The 24963-nt window shown below is 46.1% G+C and overlaps 1 protein-coding gene across 1 annotated transcript in view; it reads right to left on the bottom strand.

The window, feature by feature from the left end:
• LOC109863763 (agrin-like) overlaps positions 1-14968 on the bottom strand; it is a 409371-nt gene extending 394403 nt beyond the window's left edge. The window contains exon 1 of the mRNA XM_020444286.1: positions 14839-14968. Coding sequence (XP_020299875.1) covers positions 14839-14953 — 115 coding nt within the window. The 5' untranslated portion in view covers positions 14954-14968. The remainder of the gene's footprint in view (positions 1-14838) is intronic.
• Between the last annotated feature and the right edge of the window lie 9995 nt (positions 14969-24963).

Here is a 24963-nt window from a genome sequence, read left to right on the forward strand (position 1 = left end):
AAGTGTAAACTTGTTTAATAAACCATATCTTTCATTTTCGATTTTTAATTCACGTAGTCCGGGAACTTTCCGGACAAACTGTGTATACTTTTTAGTCACGTTTGAAAGACACGTGATAAAATATATCGTATTATATGTTTATTGGACGATAAACTACGTTTTTAGTTGGCGAGAGAGAAGAGCCAAAATCGAGTTTTCAGCGCCGACGCTGAATTCCAATTTGTAAACTTGTACAAGTGCGACAATCAATGCATTTGTATTACTTACCCGAAGGGGAAATGAACATCGAAAAATCTCTCTCCAACGCGGCACTTACTTAGGCACCTCGAAAAGGTGCTCGATCGGACACTAATAATCCGAGAACGATGTTTGTACAGCAAACACATACAGCAATGTGCCACAAGTATCATCCACCTTGATTCTTATTGATTGATCGAGTGCGATCAACCAACTGTCTGTCGTTAATTGAAGACTTTCGTCTCTCACGAAAACTCGCTCGCACATACGATTGCCGTACAAAGCGTTAGGTCGAAACGCACATACACTCGTCGTGGAAGAGAGGCTCTTATACGTACGCGAGGGAAAAGCGAGAAGGTGAGGACGCTCGAGGGACTAACGGGTCTGGCGCAAATGTTACATGTAAAGAGTAGATAATGTCCGTCGTCTCGCCAGCTCGGTATATGTATATTGTATATGCTCGGCGTACATTTTTCAATAACGTCTGACAGAATGAGAATCGAAGGTCGCGCGCATTATCGAGCCGACTAGTTTAACTTGAGAAAATATTAACACACATTACGTAATAGTCTTCGAACTTATTGAACGAAGAAATAATCTGTCAGGCGCGTTACGTACGTGAATGTCATCCTGAGGATATATTTGATTTATCTAAAGAACAAAAAAATAAATAGGACACGTAGCAGTTTTTTTTTTTTAATTTTACTAAGTGACGTTTTGAACAAATATCAAGAAGCAGAATAGATTTTTTCAGCCGACGCGAAAAGAAGACGCGAAAGATGACGCGTCGCATTTTGATTACACAGGACGAAACTTACAGAAGTTTATATCGAGGTAGGAATTTTTATTTTCTCCAAGAAACACGCGCGCAACACACACACACACACATACGAAACTGGCCCGACGCGCGGCGTTAGATGTCGAAAAACAGAGAGCTGGATGCATTCCGCCCACTCGATGCGCGTTCTTTCTCTCTGTTTCTATACGTCGTATAGTCTATAAAAAAAAAAATGACACGCACGTATAACGACATTCCATCACACACGTTATTCTGTGTCGAGGAACAAGCGCGGGAAGAGAACGAATCGATGTGCATTTGTTCGCAAGATCATTTACGGTTACGTCGATTGATTGTCGCGACAGCGATTCGAGTTGTCGCGACCGATCAAAAGATCATCCGCGTGATGATCTTCGATTTGAGAACTAGAGTATTGAGAATAAAAAAATACTTTGTTCGAAGAGAAAAAAAAATAGTATTTGTAATTGTGTCAAATTTTAAAAAAAATATTGAGAGTAGAGCAAAAAACACTTATAAAAATAAATAAATATTGATACGATTTTTATCATTTTTCTTCTTACCGCGGAATCGAAGACACGCCCACTGTCACCAAGAAAGCCAGATAATTGAGAAATTGCCAGATAATTTTTTCCAGAAAGGTGCGTTGTGTAATCTCGGGATGCGAGCATCCCCTTCTCAAATAACGAACGAACGAACGCGCAATCACGATATAATTATGACGTTCCGAAAGAGAAGACGAATCAAGTTTTCGCTCCGCGCAACACACGTCGCGCAAAAGCGCGCGCGCGCGGTTTCCCCTTCGCGTTCTCTCTTCCCCTTTACTCGTCTTCTTTTTTCTTCATCTCGTTTCGTCCTCATCCGACGTTTCGTCGTCGCGAGGTGCTCCAAAAGATTCCCGGGCAAATTTGCGTCGTGTCTCGGGACCGAGCGGTTAACACGGCGAGCAAGTTCCGAGGCTTGTCCGCGGCTTGACGAATCGCCAATTACCATGCTATTAAGGAATGACACAATCGTGCGGAGGGGAGGGGGAGGGGGAGGAATAAGGTGTTTCAGAAAATTTGCATCGAAACTCGATAGTTGTCGGAGATGAAACGAGAATATGAAATATTCATTATATATATATTCCATGTTCTCATTTCTCAAAATAAAGCGCAAACTTAAACACTCTGTAAGATAAGAAATTTCATACATGTTCTCTCCGGAAATGTAAATTGTATTAATGTGTTTTAGTTTGATTAAATTTTATACACACGTATAAAACTGTCGTATTACATATTGATATTAATCTTTAAATTTAAGAGCACCTACATTCGACAATTTCAAACGTATCTTCAAATGTTCTCTTTAATTTGACAGGTTTTCAAACGCAATCAAATTATATTGCGCTAAATTTGTAAATCACAAACTGATCTCTTTGGGAATTAAATTTGTCAAAATACTGTTTTCTCGCGAGTAAAATCCCATGTTATAGTTGCATCGCGCGATTTGATAAATCGCCGGTTACGTACTTGTGCGCGACCCGTCACTCAACGTAGCTGCTCCTCCGCCACCTCCCGCCGACGTCTTTACGGCAACCTCCGTGACGCCAATCATGCGCGAACCCCGCTAAACGACGACGACGACGACGACGATGCGGTGCGCGGCAGAATCGCCGCGTAAAAATCTCTGATTGCGGCCGGGAGCAGCATGAAATGCCGCCGTGACGCAACAATGGACTTTCTGAGCCCGCGAGAGATCGCAAACGGCGCCACCGGAGCCATTATCTGTCAGAGACACAAAGCGGAATTATGTTCGATAGAGAGCGGTGGAAGATTTTACGATCGCAATGTGTAATGAGCGACAAAATTACTTAGAGGAAAACCTGTTCTAATATCTCTCATCTCTCTCTCTTTGCGTGTCAGAATATTTTGATAGCGTGGAACGAGGATGCTTCTCGTGTCTGTCACTCACCAAGAGGATGAAATTACGAAATACAATGTGTGAACTATTCGTCTTTCGTGTCTAAATCCACAAATGTAAATCTTTTTTTTGTTTTTCACGAACTACCGTAATTTGTTTTTTTACAAGTCGAATCTCTCCAATTTTTGTTATAAAAGACTTTATCTTCTTTATTTGTGTGCTGATATTCTTATCTTTCTTTTCTACCGCAGATTTCGGCGTCTCTCAAAATTAGATTTTTCTGACACGACTGATGTACGACATGCGTTTCGTCTTCAATCGCAGACAAAGGAGTATCCATCCCTCACACATCAGCTCTCGGGCGCGTTCGCGTCAGCATCCGCGTAACAAGGGCCGAAATAACAGACGAGAAGCAATTTCAAGGGCGACCAACAAGGGAATTCCACGATTAGCGTTCGTTGTTTTTTTTTTTTTCTCGCGCGGCGCATTTCTCGTTTTTTTTCTCCCCCTTAACGGTGGCGGGTCTGAATCTATACGCGGTTCATACGCGCATACGGGGACCCGTAATTGAAAGCTGTTACGCTCGGTATTTTATGGCTTTGTCCCGCGGCCATGCAAAACTCGATTCTTAACGTCCTCGCGCGCGGAGCCGCCGCGCGAGTAACGGGCCACGAAAAAACGTGAGCTCGCGCGCCTCCTAATTAAATCCGACTAAAATTCATCAAAATCGTCGTTAAACCCACCCCGACCGCCCACCCTCAGGGCGAAGGAAGCGGCGGCGGCGGCGGCGGCGGCCTTAACGATGCGCGCCGCGAAAACGAGATTCCGATCTGTCTAATTGCCGCCGGTCCCCGCAAGCCGGAAATTCCGATCGGCAGATAAAAGGAAGGTCGGTCTACTCATTAAATATGGAGATGATTTAATCGACCCGCGCGAGAGTCGAGAGCCCCTGAGAAGGCTGAGTGTGATGCACGAATGCCCCTATCGATGATTCTCCTCTCGTTTTCTTCTGTTGCCGATTACCTTGCCGATAGAAAATATCCGGATTAAGAAACGGAAAAGGAGATACTACAAGTATCTCAATCAATTTTTTTCTGACATGTATCTTTCCGCTTTACGGAGTGCAAACGAACGTGTTCAGAAATGTAATACAATATTCTCTTGATTTGGTTTTTTTCTTCTTCAAACAAATCCGTGACCGAGCCGAATCAAATTATCATTAGTACATCTCGTTCTGTGAAATCAAGTCGCTACTGTCGGACTGAGAAGAATTATACGTCGGTATTATCTGAAATAACGGATGCTCCAATTTACCGCGGACGGACGGCACAAATCCCGAAGCACATTATTCCAAACGAATATCGCGCGGCTCGATCGCGATATTCAGCTAACCGAGAAGTGAAGAAGTAAATTGGATATCCCAATGGGTATTATAACTATACCATACTTTTTCGAAAAGAATTTGATGAAACTAGATAAGCGCACGACGTTATTATACACAAGGTCTCTCACGGGGGGAAGTCACGTTACGCGCCACGAAGTATCTTCGACGCACAAAAATACAATATCAAGCTCGGACGAACAAGCGTAAACAATTAAATCTCGAAATGTCAAAAACAGAACTTAGACAGCCGTCACGTGATGTGATACATTATCGAGAATTGAACTCGCTGCTCTCTGGTCCTCAATCGTTAAAGCACACCGCAGACTATCTACGTAAAACTTGACAATAAGATTATTATATATGTTTCTCTATATGTGTTAAAGATTATCTGTGCAATTACACATCGAATATTTATGGTGCGGGAGAGAAAGAAGCACGTGATTTCCGGCACACCCCGTACACTCGGACGTGCCCGGTTGGAAATGCAACCGATTGCCATCTGGCACGACTTTTCGTGCGGCACGCGTTCGAGAAGCGAGACAATAAAATCGCAACAACGACGGCAATAATAGTAATAATAGCAGTAACGTCTTTATGAGCATCCTTGCGCGCGAGCGAGGTTGATCCTTGACCTCGCAAAGAGCGCGCGGGAAAGATATTCGAAAGGACGTGACCCCAACACACCGGGTCGGTAGCTTTGGTCCTTCTGGAAGCGACTGGAAAAATCAAACAGAAAAAAAGGAGAGAGAGGGGTTCGTCGTGTCACGGTGAGCCAGCAGACCAGCGGGCCAGCTCCACTCTCGTGCTCGAAATAAAACGCGCCGCCGCGCGCCCGAGAAGAAAGCGGGACGGTGAGCAAGGTGGGAGTACCGATGGCTGTCATAGCCGTGTAACACCTACACTACACCTTCAATTCTTCGACGAAATCTTTACCAAAGTGTCTGGCGACGTGGGTGCCGTCGTATTATTTGAGTGAGTGTGTGTTCAATCAAGCGGAGTCACAATCTGAGATCTTGAGAAATATTCTTCAAGCGCCCGAAATCAAACAAAAGTTTGTGTAACTGTTGACAGCGATGACTGTTATGAAATAATTAAGAAATTTAGAAAAATTATCAAATACAAACAATCAAAAGTTCAACCACACAAACAGACAGACATCGATACCTGTATTGTTACTTCTCACGAGTTTGTTTAACTTTTTCGAACGCTCGGCGCGACACAATTTTCTCGCTCTTTTTGAAATTGCTTTGACTATCCGGTAATTTTCGAGGCGCGTCGGCGCCGCCGCCGTTGCGTTGCTCGAGAATCGTCGAGAAACGGTAGAAAGAAAAAAAAAGACGCGGAAGACGTGCGAGCTGAGCCACGTTGAAAGACTAATTGACGAGGAGGCGATCTCGGGAGAGGAAGAGGACGAGAGAGAGGGGACCTGACGAGCCGGCGCACACCCCCGTAAATATCGTGACACGCGCTCAAATTAATGGCCCGGTCTTACACGTCGGGGAAAGCGAACAAACTGGTATCCTCTCCTCGATGCCACGCCGCGTCGAGATCGAATCAAAATACGGTCAGCCGAGTCGCCCTTTCGTTTCACGAGCGGATCGGTGTCGTTTAATTCGTCCCGAGAAAAACACTCGGAAATGTTGCGCAAATATTTATCTATAACTGGACAATCTTTCAAAATATATTTTATAACATGTATAATATATATCTATATATTTTATAATTACACATTGCAGGACTATGAGACGAACATTAAAACGCTTTTTTCAGCGAGAGATTGTTGCGGGTCGTACGAAAGGTCAGCGAACACACATGGCCGTGGGAAAATTCCGAAACGACGTGGAACGAAATCTTTTAATTAAAACCGATTCGGGGGCGGAGGCGTCGTTTCAGTCGTCCGAAGAAATTAGCTGGTCCAAAACAAATTGGAGAAGACCGAGTCTATGACCCCGAGCTATTCGATGGGTTTCGAACAACGTGAGAAGAGACAGAGAACGGAACGGAACATTTTCTGTCTTCTGTGTGTGTTACGTAAGACGAAGTTACAGTAGAAATTTAATAAAGAAAGCTGTCCATTTGCATGGAAATTTCGAAAATTATGTATCGCCGCAAAACGGAGAGCAAATCAATTCTCCGATATTTATCATGAAGATCGAATTTGCCGGTACGATATCAAGTACGTTACATTATGTACGATCGGATATATGTCATATCTATCGAATTACTCGAAGTATTTAATCGTTGTTACATAAAAGATTTTGTAAATAAATAATATTTCTGATAACTTGGAGATTATTTTTCAGATTTATGCAGATTTATGGAAGAGAGATAATTTTTCCTTCCCAAGATATATCAAATTTTTCTAAGAGATAAGTGATATTTTTTCGCGCAATTTTTTTCACCAAAACTGGATCAAGACTTACCGACGAGAAAAACTTCACATTTAACATTGCCTACAATAACGTTATCTGTAACAATATTGACGCAAACGCGGAATTTTTTTCAGAGATAGGGTGCCCCCTTCTTCTACTCCGTCCCGCGTTGGCCTCGAATTATGGCCAAAGCGTTAAAAGCTTTTATTGGCCGAGAATGATGACGGGAGTGAGACACGCGGAAGCGCATCTATCCTTGTCTTCCTGCTCTTTTTTTTTTTTTTTTTATCCCGACAAGAACGGGAGTGTCGTCGAAACGCCTAAGAAAATAACCGAGAAAGCGCGTGCTGGAAACGAAAAGGTCTGAAATAGAGCGACCGAGTTACGCAAAAGCAACTTAAAAGCGAGTTGAGAGAGAAATGAAAAAATTAATTTCCCAGCAAAAATACTTCGCATTTTTTTTTTAGGGAACGAATAATTTACGATTTATACGAAACTTAAATAACGCTTCTCGCTCGTAAACACTCGACTTTACACCTACTCGTTCGCTAATGAGAAAGAGATGATGACTTACACGCGAGTTTTATAACGACGTAGTACCACACATCGCACGCTCAAGGCTTGTAATCAACAAATCGGGAAGATGAAAAGAGAACGAAATTGGAGGTTTGTATTTCAAACTCTAAATATTGAAAAATCTATGAAGTTTCAAATTTTTCCAAGATTCCAAATATTCAAAATTTTTCTCAGAGAAGCTTCTTCAAATTCCAACACAATTTTTAACGCGAGAAATATTGACTCAAAAGTAATCAAGGATCGAGTTGATTAAAGAAAGTATCCACATGTAAAACCTCGCGCGACGGAATCGGCTTTGGGCGATTATATTCGCTCTCTCTGTTATTGAGTTACCCGGGCTGTGCACTTGCGCGCGCGCGCCACTAATTTTTCAGCGGCTCGGCTTACAAAGCGTGCATAATGCAGGCTGTGCGCTCACGACCACAAGCGCAATCAACCGCCTACCACCGGTTCGAGCACGAGCAACACGAGCCGAGGAAGCAGCCGCCCGCCGGTGAAAACCCGGCGCTGCGCAACACAACCAAGCCCGGCTAATCCCCTCGGATCGGCCACCGAGGTGCATAAAGCAGTGGTCCGCGCGCCGTCCCCTCTCGGTGACAGATGACGTGCATGTACTCCGAGGTATGCACATTGTAAATCCTAATCGCCCGCGTTCGAGTTTAGGATTTACCGAGCGACAAATTTATATCGTCGATAGAGACGCGTTTAATCCCGCCGACGCTACGCGACGAAGCGAGCGCGCGCGCGAGAATTTTCGTATTACGCGCAAAGGTAATGACGCTCGATATTACCTACCTACCTATTCGGATTTGCCTACCTACCTATTCGGATTTGCGCGCGTATATACAAAGAACGCGCATTAGACGCGGGGATTATCGACGATGAGCGATCTCTCGCGCGATACGATTCGCAGACTCCGCGAAGACGATCGAAGACGTGCTCGGACAGGCGGACTAATCCGCGGAAATTAGATAAGGAATTAAGTGTCGCTATCCTCGCGATATCTGATTGCAACGCGCGTGATATCTGTGTATCATCTTGAGTTGTATTTATATCGAAGCTCGGATCTCTCGTTTCGAAGCAGAGTGTTTTCTACGAGGAGCTCGTAAAATCTCGACTCTCGATTATAATTAAAAAAGAAAAATTAGTTATTTGTTTTTTTTTTAATATAAAACAGTTCCAAAATTTGGATCGCGCGCGTATGTCTTGCAAGGCGACTTTTCGCGGGTTGTCGTCGAGTTACGGCCTTAATCACGATTGTGAATCTCGATCACAATATTTATGTTCTTTCTGATTCGTCTCGAGGTGCTCTTTCTCTCGGACGAAATATGCGCTTTCGTCGCGAGAGGATATCGCCCCGATTTTATTAGATTAGCAACGCACCTTTGATGTCGCGCGAAATTCGCGCGCGAGTTCGTACAAATCGAGAGAGGCGACAAATGACGCACGTACCATTAAGGGCCCGGCCGTTATAAATCGCAATTACCGATAAATGCGGATACCGTGACAGCGGCTGGACCGGTCCTAGACACTTTATATGTGTCGCGCGTGAAATATATTTGCGCAACCGCGTGAGCGCGCGCAAGGAAAGACAGAAACGAGTTCGATTCAAAATCGAAGTCAAAGAATATACGTAGACTTGTACAGTCAGTCGAAACGTTTTTACCTGAATTGTGAGCACCGCTTGTGAATAATTGCAGATAACGATGTCATAATGTATTACAATGTAACGCGCGCACGCACACACACACACAACTATTTGAAACAAAAATGATTGACTTGTTTTCGTTTATCTTGAAAAAAATGACGTGGCACTAATTTTCACACCATGATGATTTATCGCTCAAGTCGAGGAAGAAAAACAAGGAAGAGGGAGTATAAACTTAAAAATATTTATAGAATAAATGCATTAAAGCGATTCTCGAAGAGAGAGAGAGAGAGAGAGAGAGAGAGAGAGATTCGCGCGAGAGTGAACGACACGTTGCACGTACGCGTTTGCTATTATCGCAAACGCGATTTTACATCGCGCAGGCAGACGGTAACGTTTTGCGCGAGTTCAGAGAACGTTTGTGATTCTGGAAAAATGGTGAGAGAAGAGAAATGCAAGGAACTCTGACGGACGTATCTAAATACGTTACATTCACAGACTGATTGGATAAGGAGTCGTGTACGGGCGCAGTCGTAAAGATTACATAAACGAAGGGGGATCAATTTAACGTTTTTCGAGATGTGTATAATTACCGCGTTACGTAACATAATTTTTATACAATTGTTACGTAAGAAAATACGTGACAGAAATAAAAATAATATGTGCCTAATTGTTGGAGATATGTATCCTCTTAAAAATGTCGGAAAAAAAAAAAAAGATTCATTGACACGGTGCGTCAATGAAACTGTCAGCAAACTGTCGCGCTATCACTACATCCAATCGCTCGAGCCAAATTGGAAAGTCGATCTACGCGCGGTTTTATTTTTCAACCTTGTTAGAAGATATTATACACTTCTCCTCTCTTTCTCTCTTGTATCTAACCTAGCACGCAAACTTCATATAAACGCAGTTTCTCACGTTATACAGACCGCGGCGTTGCTGTGAATGAATTATTAATATCTAGAAATTATGGTTCTCGATGCCGCACACATTCGACACGCGACTAATTATTAACGTCCTTGTATTGTTGACTCGATAATAAATTAGAAACTGTCAGATTCTAACTACTTTCGCATACACGGGCTACTGTCCCGTAATTTGCGATAAATTAGAACGTTGCCCCGCAACGTAATATCTACTATCGACTTATTCAACGTATATTCCGTCCTGGCGCTATTCAGAAAACGGCGTCGGCCGGTTTTCATCTAATCTGATCTACGTGCGCTGCCTACTTTTTCTAATTTCGGCTCTCGGTATCGAAAGCCTGAGAAATATATATATACACCGATCGCGCTCGATGAATTATTAATGTCTGAAATGTGCTAAAATTATAGCACGATAACTGCTCCCAATACCTGTACGTGTTCGAGCATAATCGCAGGTATATACTCTCGCGAGTCACCGAGAGAGAGAGAGAGAGAGAGAGAGAGCGGACTACAAATTATCTCGCGAGAGAAAATTAATGAAGCATGACTTATCGATCTCTCGTGAATTTTTCTGGCTTTTCATCTCACAGTTTTCTCCCCTCTCCCCTCCTTAGGAAAGAGAGAGAGAGATTGGAGGGAACTTCACAGCGCGATACACGATAAATGCGACACGGACCGTGCGTTAAAAGAATTTATCAAAAGCCAACACGCCTCTCGATAATAAATCGCTATTAATTCGGCTATAAAATCGTATAACGAGAACTCGAAGTTCGTAAAATAGTAACGAGAAGAAAAAGAGACCGTGTAAAATCGAACGGACGTGTAATCGAACGTGTACAATCTCGTCTCCGATAGAGGTGTCTCGAAAAATTAAGAACAAAAAATAAAACACGCGCGATTGTCTATAAATTACACGCGACGTAAATTAATGAGGGCGCAAGCTCGCGGCCGCGCTTCCACTACACAAGGTGGCAATTTGAGATAGAGCGCGCGACCTCGCCACCGAGTTGCACTTCCGGTTCGGATCCTCTCTCGATCCTCGAGATATCATCGATCGTGTATGTGAGGATCGTGATCGCGAGGCACGCGGCGGCGGCGGCTCTCATTTCATACGTGCCGCCGCTCGCGCGTGGGTGCGGATAATTACCGTTTTGAAATCAGTGCCGACCGCGCGGCACCGCATCGTAACAATAGTCGCGCGCGAGCTCAATCGGAGATCCATTATCGACTTTTTTTTCGACCGCATCGCGCGTACAATGAAAAATTAATGGAGTTCCTCCCCGCGTGCTTAGATGAGCTCGCATTGAATCGTACAAATACACATTGTGTAGCGAGATTCTATGCATTTCTACGTGTGGTGTATCGATAATGGAACTCTTCATATTTTTGCTATTCACTCGTGGATTCTATTTTACATCGCTGTGTGTGTGTGTGTGAGATAAATATCCTGCGCTTGAAAAATCGCTCTCTCCGCGCCACGATCAGTTCATTAAGTCATTTTAATGCGATATAAAATTTCATTAATTTCGATCGAGCGTTTGCAAAGCGTTTCGAGATTTTTTTATTCGTTGCGCGAGAGATAAGGATTTTCTCTCGTCGATAACTATATTAATTCGCTTATCTTTCGACGAAGAAGTGGAAGATAGCGGGAGACGGCACGCGAGAGAGAAGTTCTCTCTCGAAATCGGGCACACCTGGGCAGTTATGTGACTGTGACGACTGGGCGTGCCTGTGTGTTGTTGGGCTGGCAGGACGCGTGGGCCGGCACCGTATTATGCTGATCCCCCCGAGAGAGGCGACTTCTCGCTCGACGCCTGAATCGGATCTCTCAGGACTCGCGGAGAAAACGCGCCGCCGCGTCCTGCCGCCGCGTCGGGAACGGGCGTCAAGTGAGAGAAAGACTCCGCGGACGACGTGGGCGACCAGGTGCAGCCTCGTCGGTCGCGCTGTATAATTATGGTATTCGGTAACGCGCGGACGCGACGCGATTTTTCACAAACGCACAAAGAATAATATTATTACCTTTTCCGCGTCAAATTTTTTATTTCCGCGCGCGAAGTCGAAAACAAATCGTGTTTGAAATTTGACAAAACCGCGCGCGGTATGAAATCAGATTGAAATGTCCTTCAAATTCAATTTAATACACGGCGCGTGTGTTATTTGTATCTAAGGTGAAAACGATTGAATTTACAAACAACCTGCAATATATACGAGAAAATTTAGTGCGTCTATAAATACGGGCTTCCATTCACGTGATGTTGCAATTCGCAACTGGTATCATATAATGATAGCGGGTAGCTACGGGCGCTATATCGCCCAGAAGTTACAGGCTATCTCGCGCCGATAAAAGGAGAACTGCAACTTAATCGGAACTGACATTTTATCTCCCAATGTGTATGTAACGCGCGCAGGATATTCAACTACTTGTTGATATATAGTGTTTCTGTTCGCGGAACATATACGTATCAGCAAGAAAAGTTGATAGCGTCGCATCAGAATAAAAAGCGCGAGCGCGAGCGCGCGCGCGCGCGCACGTGTGGTCGTCTCGCGCGGGAAGTGGGCTTCCTCCCAAGAGGAAAGAAGGAGGCGAAAAATTTGCGAGTAAATAAATCCTCGCGATGAGTCGCGTAGCGATTGTAAAAGGACTCGCGGATCGAGTGAGGTAATAACGACGACGAACTCTCGACGCGCGATTCCAGAAATCGCGACGTCCAATGAACGCGCGGCGTCGTGATTAACGCGGCGCCGCGAAGTCGCGATCGGGCCCGAGCGAACGACAAGATTGGCGGAGAAAGAAGAGGAGGTGAGCAGCGCCTCTTCCAAGATGGTGTGATGCGAGTTAACAGTACCATCCTTCTGCACACAGGCACTTCTGCATACGTACGCCAATTACGCGAAACGTAATTATCACCGCAAACGCGGAAACAATCCGAAACTTGAAGATATCGATCGAAACACATCGCGTCGAAAAACCGCGCGATTTTTTCTCTCGCACCAATTATATTTCCGCGTCAAAAGTTTCTGTCTATCGAGAACGTAAAACGTTTTGCCCGGAGGCATCCTGGACGTGTTATATGTTGAATTGCGGAAGAACATAATCAGTTCCGCGTGATGGTTTCGCGAGAGAGCGGCGCGATTTTCTCGATGCAGATCTCTCTCAGGTCTTTCATTATTGCAAAACGGACGCTTCCGTGTCCTTTGCGAGCGGACATTGAAACTCGTCGTTAACTCGAATCGAATTCCCGGGGGCATTGCTGGGAAAAGCTTCTAATTATACACGACACGGCCTTTTCGTCAAAGACCGACGACGACACTTTACGGATCATCAACGTACGGCGCGCCGATCGACTTGCAAATGAACCAAGGGAAGGCGAAAAGGAGTCATCGGATCGAGAAAAGCGACGTGACGCGATAGCCTTGTCGGTTCCAGGCGGCATTGTGAGTTATTGAGATTAAACGATTAGCCCCGCGGTGGTCGAGTACTTTTATTCATCAACGTCTCCGATATCGCGTCGCCGACATCGTCACGCGCACGCGCGTGCGCGTCACGTTCGAGCGTAAAACCGATCTCGGGGAAATAAAAAAAAAAGACGACACGAGGAGAAGAAGCGCGGAGGAGAAAGAGGAAGAGAGAGACACTCGCATACTTAATCTCCGCTTATTAAATAAATCACGTCTCCCTATTACTTCGGAACTCGCGATGTGGCCCCGGGAAGTCCGAATCTTATAATTCCTACATTAATTTCTTTAATAGTCCACGAAACAATCCCGGGCGACCGAACCCGGGGTACATCACGCCAGAACGGTATCATCGGCCCCAAGGGAGGAATTAAGCGTTCTGCCGGATCGTAAAGGAGTTTAAGTTATAGTCGTAATTTATTTATAATGCGCGCCGCTTTATTTAGCGCGATTAACGCGATGAAAAGGGGCATGGCCTGCGTGAGGCGAAGCGGCCGTGATTTAATAATCGTCGCGGTTAAACGCGACATGATGAATCAAATTTTCTCGCGAGCCGCGCGCTTCGAGTTGTTTTTTTTTTTTTTGGTTTTTTTTGCTGACATTTCTGTTTGAGATGCAAAACTATGTGGGCGCAAACAATATTTGAATGACAAATATCTTCCAAGACGCGAGGTAAGAAAGAAAAGTTCAAAGTGTTTAGAAGTTTTTTTAAAACTGTATGCTCACATTACAGATAAATATTAGTCGAATAGTTAAGTTGATGTATCGACGTTTTTTTTTTTTTTTTAATTTATACGTGAGAGAAACTGCTTGCCAGTTTATTTCTTAGGTTTCTCGGACTTTCATTGAGGCGGTCGTCCATAGTAGACCTTGAGTGCTAACCGACTGACGTGTTTTATCCACCTACGTACCGAGAACGCATTGCGTGTCAACACGCTCAACGCTCACGCTCGCGACTCTTGTAAGAGAATACTGCACAATATGCAAAAACAAAAAAAAACAAAAAAACCACATCACAAGAGTATCATCGCGAGAGTATGAATTCGCTCCTTTATTCCTACATTATATGCCGAGTGCGGGAAGTAACAAACAATGGGAATGTGAATTTCGCGAAACAAATCGTGACGTTCCCGTCGAGACGGCGAATTCGAACGTTTCTCACGAAACTCGCGGATTAGATTCAATAGGCGAAAATTTCTTTTCATCAAATTAAAATTTGATGAAAACTAAGATTATATATCAGCAGTAATTCGTAGAGCGCATAAACAGAAACGGTAGCGTGAACTATTTACTTGAACCAGCCGCATAATTCCCTTGCGAAACGCGCTCCCCGTCTCTACGACGGGATGAGATCTATTAAACTCAGCCGGACAAGCTGTGCCGCGAGTAAACTTCGCACCCGACGGACGGTGAGCGGCGTGGTATTTCCGACTTATCCAATTAACGGGAAGCGCATTTTAGCGCGACGGCATGTCGTTAAAGCGCGAAACGAGCCGAGACACGGACACGAGATACGGCCATGAAAGAGAAGAACTCACCTCTGACGGCGGCGTTCAGCCTATCGAGATTGGCGAGCGTGAGCGGCACCGGGCCAAAGTGCATCACGATTTTGTCCGAGTGTCGCGGATCGCCAGCGGCGTCGCGACGACCCATGAAGATGCCGGTGTAGCCGCGTCTGATGTAACGGCCGCAGGTGTCGTTTGTAAAGAGATCCACGGTGGCGTTGAGCGCGCCCTTGATCGCCCGCTTGACGCGCGCGTGCAACAACTGCCCGTGGCGCAGATCCTTGATCTTTCCCGTGAAAATGTAGTCCGACTGACGCACCTTCCTCAGAAACGTCGTGTCGTTTTTGATGGCAGCTGTCAGGTTCGCACGACATTCCAACAGCTCTTTGGTCGACGGGCTCACCAGCGACAGGCTGGCCCAGAAGAGCAACAAGCTGATCGCCAAGTAACCGGACATCTTGTCCGTTCTCGTTCTCTCTCGGGAATAACGTTTACTCTATTTCGGCGCGTTACATCGGTCTTACCGAAAATAATCAATCAGTCCACGTCTCACGAATTTCACTCGTTTTCTTTCAGAGTGATATCTTTTTTATATGTTAAACTTTTTCAAAACCTACACCTTTGGATATTTATGAATGTGTTACACGATAAAACAGTCGCACCTTCAAACATTAATCGGACACCGGTATGTACTCCCGCGAGCGTCGGATCGAAGAGTTATCTCGAATGCTCGTGATCCCGTAATCTCAGCTCGGAAACAGTCTACGTTGCGTCTTTACTTTGATCACAAGCGAACACTCTCGACCTCTCGGTGGGCTCGGCTGATTAATCCCCGGTCTCAAGTCGAAGACGAGTATCTTGAATACTCGCTATCGTCAACAACCTCCTCGCGACGTTAATCAGAAGTAGCCGGGGATCGATCGACGACTACCACCGGAGACTTCCGAGGGTTCTTCTTCGATAAGAACACGCTCGGGCGTTAATCAGAAGTGGGCGCCGCCGGTTCGAGTTGATTAATTCCCGGTTCCGAAAACCAAGACGGGGTTCCCACGTAGCTTATAGCCGCGAAGGTTCAACCAAAGGCTCCTCTAAATGGAAACGAGTCCGATCACGAGCAACAGGTTGGCGCCCGACGACCCACGCTCGCCGATTTCCAATCCGCGTGCCAGCCGCGTTCGACCGAGCAAATAAACGTTTCCCGATCGCGATCGACGGATCGATAAAACTGCCGATTCGCAACTGTCGTTGTCGTTTCCTCGCGTCGTTTTATCGTCGTCCTGATGAGACCAGATGCCGAAAGCAGTCGCGACGACGATCCTCGCGAACGATTCGAAGTTCTGCCCGCGCGCTTCGATCGTCAACAGGTTCCGAACGAACGTGAATTCTCTAGCCTGCTCGTTTCGATAAAATCAAAGGCCTCGAGGATCGCTCGTTCACGCTACCGTCCGCCATCGCGGACACAGTTTACGATTTTTCAAACGTCCGCACAGAGAGACGATACTTCTCTCGTCGGAATTCATTATAGATAAACTAGTTGTTTTTTTTTTCTCTTTTGTGCGCAACGAAAACGTCGTGCGAAGTATAATACGATTCGCTTAAAGATTACAAGATCACCAGCGGAGAAAAAACCTGAACCACTTCGAATTACGATAACGTAACGCGCATGAGCGAATCGCGACGCGGATTATTTCAACGAGTGTATAGTTTCTTAGAGTTTAAAAAACGTTTAATCGCAAGCTCGTTGGCACGCGATGTGATCAGACTGCAAATATTATATGTATAAACTTTGAAGAGAGTCGTTCGCTAAATTATTGCGCGGTAAATAAGAATGAAGGATACGTCGGTGACACATTCGTATTTTCCTTATAAGACCGAGTCATTTACAACTCCGACGTGCCACTGTCACTTAACGTCGAAAACACTTTTGTCTTTATTCTCCTTTTATAGAGAGAAATCTTCTCCCTCTCTCCCCGAAGTGCGAAATCGGTGAATGTTCAGCTGTCACTCAGAGCCTCCCGTAAATTTAGGTCGTTCGACTCAATCTACGCGACGTCATTTAAGACGTCGGCTTGCGACTTTTTCCGATGTCACGATGCCGCTGCGAAATGCGAAATCGAAGCTCTCCTGTTCAGCTTCGCGCTCGACCAAACGCTCGTCAAATTATAGGTACCGTTACAACGACGACCATCGCGTCATATGTGGATGTAGCCGCGTCGAATAAAAAAAAAAAAAAAACAAAACAAAACAAAAAAAGACACTCCGGCAATAATTTTCTTTACTCGCGACGGACGCGCAAGAAACGCACTCGATCGGTCGCGCGCGCGATATCAAGCACACGCTTGCCAAAAAGCACTGTCAGCTCCGAGTTTCGCGGCGCGAACGTCAGTATATTGGGAGGCCTGCCACCGCGCGAACCCGCGCGAGAGTGAGAGAGGCTGTAGTCGAGGTGGTGGTTGGTCGCGTGGAGGCACGCGCTGGACTGAGGAGGGCTAAGTGTGGATGCTGCAACTACAACGTGTAGGCGTAAGTCGCCTTAGAGAACGAGCGGCGGAGCCGAGAGGGAGAGAGAGATGTGTGCGAGGGCGCGCGCGAGCGAATACGTGCGTGTGCGTGTGACGGCGGTACACGCGCCCGTTTCACGCGTGTGCGTGCCGCGCCGTGAGAGAGAGAGAGAGCGCGAGAGGAGAGGAGGAGAAATCTTACCTGAGAATGGCAGCGAGCGAGCACCAAAGGTGCACGCGCGCACGCACGCACGCACGCACGCAAGCACGCGAGTGTCGCTGCTGGTTTCGCATTGCACGCGCCACACGCGCGCGGAATTGCGCGTTTATTCGCGTGAAAAGAGAGGGAGAGAGAGAGAGAGAGAGAGAGAGAGAGAAAGCTGTAGCTGATAAACGAAGTCACGGCACATACAAATATGTACACGAGGAATAAATACCGTTTGTCGCGAGAAAGAAAGAAGAAAAAAGTGTCTATCAAATTAATGCTTACACAAAAGTGGCGTTTTATAAGACACAAAAAATGTGTTTTTTTTTTTCGTAATAACAGAACGTTGATTGTTTATTTGTTCATTTAACTTAGCATCGTCCGATTTATCATCGAGTTTCAATATCTATCCCTCGATTTCTTTCAAAGCTATATATTGTGCCGCAAAGAAAAGCGACGCTCTAATTTGACGCTTGTCTTTTCGCTGTCAATTTTTTCGAACGTGCGAACGCGCCAATCGAGAACGTCTCGCGCGCGTTGGGAAAGTGGCGAGGTTAAACGATCTAATCGACACCGGCTTAACGACCGGCGATCTCGGGGCGGTTTGTAATTGATGGCGATCGATAATACCGAGCGCCGCCGTCGTGATCGTCGCCGCGGCGGCGGCGGCGACGACGACTCTCCGCACCTCCTCTCCGTGAAGTTTCAACTTACGAAACGGTGAGAATCCAGCTTAACGAGCCCGTAGAAAAAGTTAATGGCTCGACTTCGACAAGAGACGACAACGACGACGACAGACTACGCGTATACACACGCGGTCGTCGGAGGGAGGAGCGAAGACACGCGCGCATTTCGTCCCCCTTATTTTACGACGATAACACCGACGCGACGTGGTGTGAAAACGAGCGCGGCGTGATGTACGATGTCGTCAGTTATGGTACATCATAATTTCCGCGGATGTTCGTGTGCTCTACGGCGCAACAATGTTTATGCACCTTCATGAGGCCTGGGCGTGGATTCGACGAGATTCTTGTCTCGGCGACACGCCAACAACTCTCTTTTAAGAGAGAGAGAGAGAAAGAAACCTAGAGAGACAACGGTCTCAAGTTTCGAACTGTTCACAGAAATCACGATAAGAATCCTAGAGGTTTGCCTACGCCTTTTTTGTAAAAGGAGAAACGGAAATACAAGTTCTGTGTTCACGTTCTAGAAAAAATTCTTTCGCAGACGTTCGCCTTAAAATTGTGAGGAGAGCGTGGGAAGATAGTTGGTGATATATCGCGCGCGCTTTACCTCGTTTCGGTATCTCTCACATTAGCTCGTTATCTGTGAACTTTGATACAAAAAAAAAAAAAAACTTTTCTTATCGGATTGATTTTCTCACATCATCAACGATCTTTTCGAATTGTTGACGTTTTCTTTCTGTTCTCGAACACAAATATGCATTTAGTTATTTCGTAGTCGCGCCGAAGCGTAGAGCAGATTCTACGATAACATTGAACGTGATCTTCGTAAAAAGTCACAACGCCCACGCGCTTTATATAGCGCTAAGTGCGAGATGCGAATATACGCGTGGTAATATCTCAATTCGCGGAGTAATATATCACAATCTTGTAAAGTTTCAAGGTACTGGTCTGCAACATCCATTAAGCCGCCGTCAAATAATTACACCGCGCGCTCTGACATCCCACACACACATACGCACACACACACACACACACAAGCTTTCGCAAAATTGTTCGTCCCGCTCGACCTAATGAAGCCGGTAATAGAAATCAGCGCGATAAAGTCAACAATTTACGACGCAGTCGGTGGTTAATTGTAGCATTGTATGATAATGAGACACGCGCGGATCATCGCGTCTGCTAATTCTCGCGGTACAAAAAAAAAAAATCAAAATCAGAGTCTAATCTTCGTAAATTAATTATTTCCATTTTTTCTGCGGTATTTTAAATATTAAAAATTCTCTGTGTCGCAAAATATATGTAATCAGATTCGCTTCGAACAAAAAAAAAAAAAGACAGCAAGGGCTAATGCTCTTATTTTTTGGAAAGAGCAACGTTTTAACCGAGACATCGCATGTGTGGAATTAGCGCAACGTCGTTGTCGTCGTCGTCGTTGTCGGGACTCGACGCGTTTTTAACGACACGAATTCCGACCGTACCACGGTCTTTGCCACGGCTGTTATTGTCGCCGATCGCGCGCACAATGCTCGATGGCGACGATAATGAATGCGCTCGAGACTCGCGACACCGAGAGAACGAGAGAGGAGAGCCTTCTTTTGCCCGAACGACGTTCCGAATCTGGCACGCGATCGTTTTAGCGAGAACGAAGACGAGATTTCCACGGGACATTAAGTCCCCAGCACGCGCGCGACCCGGTCGTCCCAGCCGAGACGAATCGGTCATTTCGATGCCTACACGTTGCTGCTCGATATATCGCTCGCGTGTGTCCTTGCGCGTCGTCCTCACCTCGCGCGACTCGATATCCTCGAGCGGAAAGGGCGTGGTATCGGAATTGCACCGCCTTCGTATCTTTACACGCGTGTCGTTTGTCAGTTTCGATATGTCCGAGACTCGGTCAAGCATCGCGGGTGTAACATCGCGAAGCGTAATCTCGTTCCACGCTTGTTTCGGCTTTACCGTTATTTTCGAACGCGGAAGATGCGCGTGTAAATTTTTTTTTTATGTATCTCAAGAATTTGCGCGCGTGAAGTTTTCACATCTCTCTTCAAAACCGTTGATATATTTGTACACTTTAATCGATAAAACTTTCGTGTGTACGAGAAAAAGAGAGAAAATTAAATAGATAGGTTAATAAAAAGTAGATTAGCCGCTGCGGCGCCGGAAGAGCGGATAAGTGAGTACCGCCGACACCTGTTGAGTCGCGCAATATTGTGCTTTTAGCACTATAGTAATTGAAGAAGACAGAAGAGAGAAACGCGAAGGAGAGAGAAAATAAAATTTCGAAATATATGTTTGATGGGGGGAGGAAGGGGGAAACGAAAATCAAATCATTTTTCGCGCAAAATATTCAAAGTTTCGTCATTCGTTTTCTCCCGAAAACTTTTCCAACGACGATTTTTCGACGCTCGAAAATGATGGATGTCGCTCGAATTGCGCGCGGTTAAAGGCATTACCGAGATGTCGCATTTATTCATGATGATAAGACATCGGCGATGACTGGAGCGTCATTAAACAAATCGCTTTCGCCGCTGCGCGCGCTGTTTGCATACGCAACTAGACAAATCGCCGTTCGAGGCTGGGATGGAAAAACGAGACGCTACCGCGCCGCACGTGAGAGAGATCCTCCAACCCGACTATAACGAATGGATCGATTTGCGCGGCTCGTTAACAATACACGCATAAGGAACGCTAATGCGCCACTTTGTTTCGAACGACCTCGCGCCGCGAATAAACAAATCCGAATAAAAACAAGAGAAAACGGATCTCACTGTCGCGTTGAGGCCCCGGTATTCGATCCTCACGGACGCGAGAGGATCCTTCTCGCGTGTAGATGTGTACAAACCGCATCTTCGTCGACGACAAGGACGATCGTTCGTCTGACTGCGATTACTCGCGTGACTAATAATTTTCATATTTGATATCTTTGATGCGTGCGCATATCAAAACGACAGAGTTGCTTGAAAAATTGGCCGCACTTTTTCACCCGCGACTTATTTTCAATTTAGAGAAAAAATCGGTCACAGGTGATAAGTTACGGACGTTTGTCCGAGATCGTTCGCCGCGCGGATCGTCCGTAGGAGCAACACCGACCTGTTGACGGCTCGATGAAGATGAGTTATGACGACCGTCGCCTTCGGGGCCCTCCGCGGGGCCCCCTTGTCGTTCCACCGGCGTTTTCTTACAAACGCTCGCGTGCACGTACGCCGTAATGCGTATACGCGCGTCGTTAACTCTTTACACGTTTGTCAGACCCGTTTGAATAATGTCATTGTCGGCCAATACCAGGCCGCCGCTTTCCCCTCCCTCTCCGTGTGATGGATCGCGTTGATCGGATTGTGAACGCGCATTCCTTCGGTGAAATAAAGAAAAACAAGATCGCGTGCAAAAATATTACGGCCGTTCGCGTTAACGATCATCGCGAGTGTTGCAACTTTTCTTCGGATTCTCTCGCGATGTGTTTACTTTAATAACACGTGGGATGAATCGAACGCCGTGTGTTTCGACAGTGTTGTGCGGACATAAAGTAATTCGCCATGGGGTTTGGTATCTCGTTGAGCGAATTAAAAGTCAAAATATTATAAATACGCACAACGTCAGAATTTTATGTCGCCGCGGCAGCTACATATCTGGGCTACCTCTTTTTAAGAACAGACATTCTCTGCAAGTTACAATTCTCGCATTTTGTTTCAGAAAAAAAAAAAAAACCAAAAATTCACACAAAATTGCAAAAAAGATCGGCAATTGATACGCTTCGGATTTCAGAAGAACCGCAAATACACACGTTCCGCAGTCGCCTCTTCCTCCTCGTTGCGCGAACGCCGATGGGTGGAATGATCTCATCATTTTCTCGGCTTCTAAAGCGCAGTCCATATAACAGTCTGACAGTATGCGATTCGCCGTTAATCGGCACGCATGCATTGCGATAAATCGCGCGAGAGCTCGGCGATGCGTGGCGAACGCCGGACCATTTCCCAAGCGGACGCGGCGACATCGGCGACGTGTCGTCGCGGATGCCGCCGGGCACTACCGCGCGCTTCGGGCGAGCTCGCCGCCGCCGCGCGTCGGGCTCCCCATTATAAAGAAACGCGCGCACGCAGGTAGAAGAAGCCGCGGGAGCCGCGGCGTTCTCGCGGACGAAGAAACGAAGACGGAGAGGAACTCGGTGGACGGACGGACGCGAACATAAAATGCGCACACGACGAGACGGGCGTACACGCGCGCGTGTGTGTGTGTGTGCGTGTACTTAGCATAAGTCTCGCACCCGAGGCACTCTCTCATCGTATTTCATGCCGGCTATGCTTATACGCTCGCGTCGCTCGCCGCGTATAACCGCCCGTTTCTTCTTCTTCGTCGTCGTCTTCTTCTTCTTCTTCTTTCACTTCGTCGTCGTCATCCTCGTCCACCTCGATTCTCGGGTGCGTGGCTAGAAATCGCCCCCGGTAACCAAACGCGGTGTTCCGCGAGTACGTTTTCAACGATGTTACTTCTGTGCGCAGGATATCGGATTCGTTTCGTCGAAACTGACGCGAAGGTAACGTTACAAGCGCGCTTTGTCGTCTGCTGCCTGCAGACGCGTGTTTTTGTTTTCGAGTAGTAAGAAATAACCCGTATCCGGAGAGGTAATATCCTCCTCGAGTGTTGCCGCACGATGTACACGTACTGTAATACTACTGTATAATTATGCGAAGTAAAGACGATCGAGAGATTTATGTACAGGTGTAATCTGAAATGATCCGCGGCGGCGTCCGAGATATTTGTGTTTCGGAGATGCGACAACGCGTGAACTAAATACGAACTCTTATCGAAGCTGCTCGAAATTGCCGACTTTATCTCGCACATGAAGACTTAATCATGCGCGTGGTGAATGCTGAAATGCACTGATAACAGACAGATAGAGTGCGGGAAATGCGTTACGAGCGTCGCAATGGCACCGGGGATGCGCGAATTTAACGACCGCCAGGCATTCGCGAACTATCAACGCGACACTTGTCGATAGACGAGTCGCAGAGCAACGATATTCCCTCGCGATATAATACGCCAACAACAGAATCCGCTTGCGGTAATATAAGCGCCACTTCGAACTTCGACGATTGTCGGAATTTCCCAAACCACGCTCGACTGACGTCCGAGACGATTGTGTGTTTGGTGTTTATAAGCTTAGCGAAATAGCGCGATACATCGCGCGTTTCTGGTACAATCGAAGAGATACTCTTTGTCACAAAGCATTTTTCGAATATTTTACGTCATTTGGTTGTGCAAAACTCAATAAACTTATTCTCGTACAATTCTTGTAGAAGAAAATTTAAAATTACTGAAAAAAAATTAAAATAACATTTTCTCCCGATGCGATCCTTGCTACGGTAACTGCGCGTGAAAAACCGACGTGACGTTTCAAATGACAGAAGGCAATTGGACACGGATTAAAACCCGCTCGCGTGCAAAAGGTTTATTATTTATAGCGAGAAAGAAAGACCGACGCGCGCTGGTTGCGCGGCTTAACGAGCCCTTTAAAAAATTTATGCGCGTCTTAAAACTTTCTTAACCAGGATTAATGCGGAAGAAAAAAAAGGACTCTCCGACGTCGCCTTGATAGGCCGCCGCCTATATACTCGCGCAAACCTATCGTCGGAAATGACTTATAGCGCGATGCATGCGCCGATTCAAGCCCCGTCGTAATAACCTAAATTAAGTCCGCGAACTCTCAACAACGTGGTTTTACCCGTCCTCGCGCGAGGTCCTTTCCGCGTATGTTCACCGTTATCGAGAGAGGATAATAACGCTCCTCCCGCAGCGCGAGAGACGAGAGAGACATGAAAAGACTCCGTGTGGAGAGACACACGTGTGCCCTCTCGACGTCTTCCTCGAACGGGCGCGTCGTGTGTGTGCGGTCCTTGAGAGACTTTACGCGCAGGCCCGTTTCACGAGAGAGGATGTGACGCAAACAACGACGCGAAGCTGCACCGCGTTGATCGCGAAGATTTCGGGAGATACGCTCTGGCTTTGATGCCGTTATTTGGAGTTCGCACGGGAGCCGCGATGATAAAACGCCGTTGATAAACAGCATCTTACGCTCGCTATGTATAAACTTGTTTTAAACAAAACAAAAAAAAAAACAAATAATTTATGCGTTCGTCAGAAATTTATGAATTCGTCAACCTCTCTACGGATTCACGAATTCCTGTATGAATCTACAAAGTAATGGCTCAGCAAATCCATAAATTCGACAGATTGCGAGAGATCCGTCAGTGCTCGAGTGTGAGAGAGAAAAAAAAACATTGACGAATCCGTAAATTCATCGATTCGCTCGCGAAACTTCGCGGGGATTCGTGAATCTGTCCGGCAGTTTGTCACGTCGACGCGCATCGTCGACAGATCGCTAAATTGCCAAGCGCGCGAAACCGCGAGTGTAAACAAAATAAAATAAAAAAAATTGTGACGTAACGCACATTGAAAAGGTTTTTTGTCGCGATCAATAGATTCGAACACTCTATATCTTTATCCGCCTAGCCGGCACCACCACGCAAGTATCGCGATATAACGTAAATCATGCGATACGATACGACCAAGGTATCGAGAATAGAGTCTCGAGAGTTGAGTTCCGGCGAGACAAATCGATACGAAAGCATTCGCTACGCCATCCCATCCTTCGGGACGCATGAATCATTTATCAGGTCCCGATCTTCGGATTCGAACTAAAATTGTCCGCTTGACGATTCAATCTACATCCACTTAGCCGCTAAACGTTTCCCCGGCAAGCTTCTTATCG

The sequence above is a fragment of the Pseudomyrmex gracilis genome, unplaced genomic scaffold (genome assembly GCF_002006095.1).
Source record: "Pseudomyrmex gracilis isolate BER0280 unplaced genomic scaffold, ASM200609v1 scaffold_12, whole genome shotgun sequence".
In the NCBI taxonomy this organism is placed as follows: Eukaryota; Metazoa; Arthropoda; class Insecta; order Hymenoptera; family Formicidae; genus Pseudomyrmex; species Pseudomyrmex gracilis.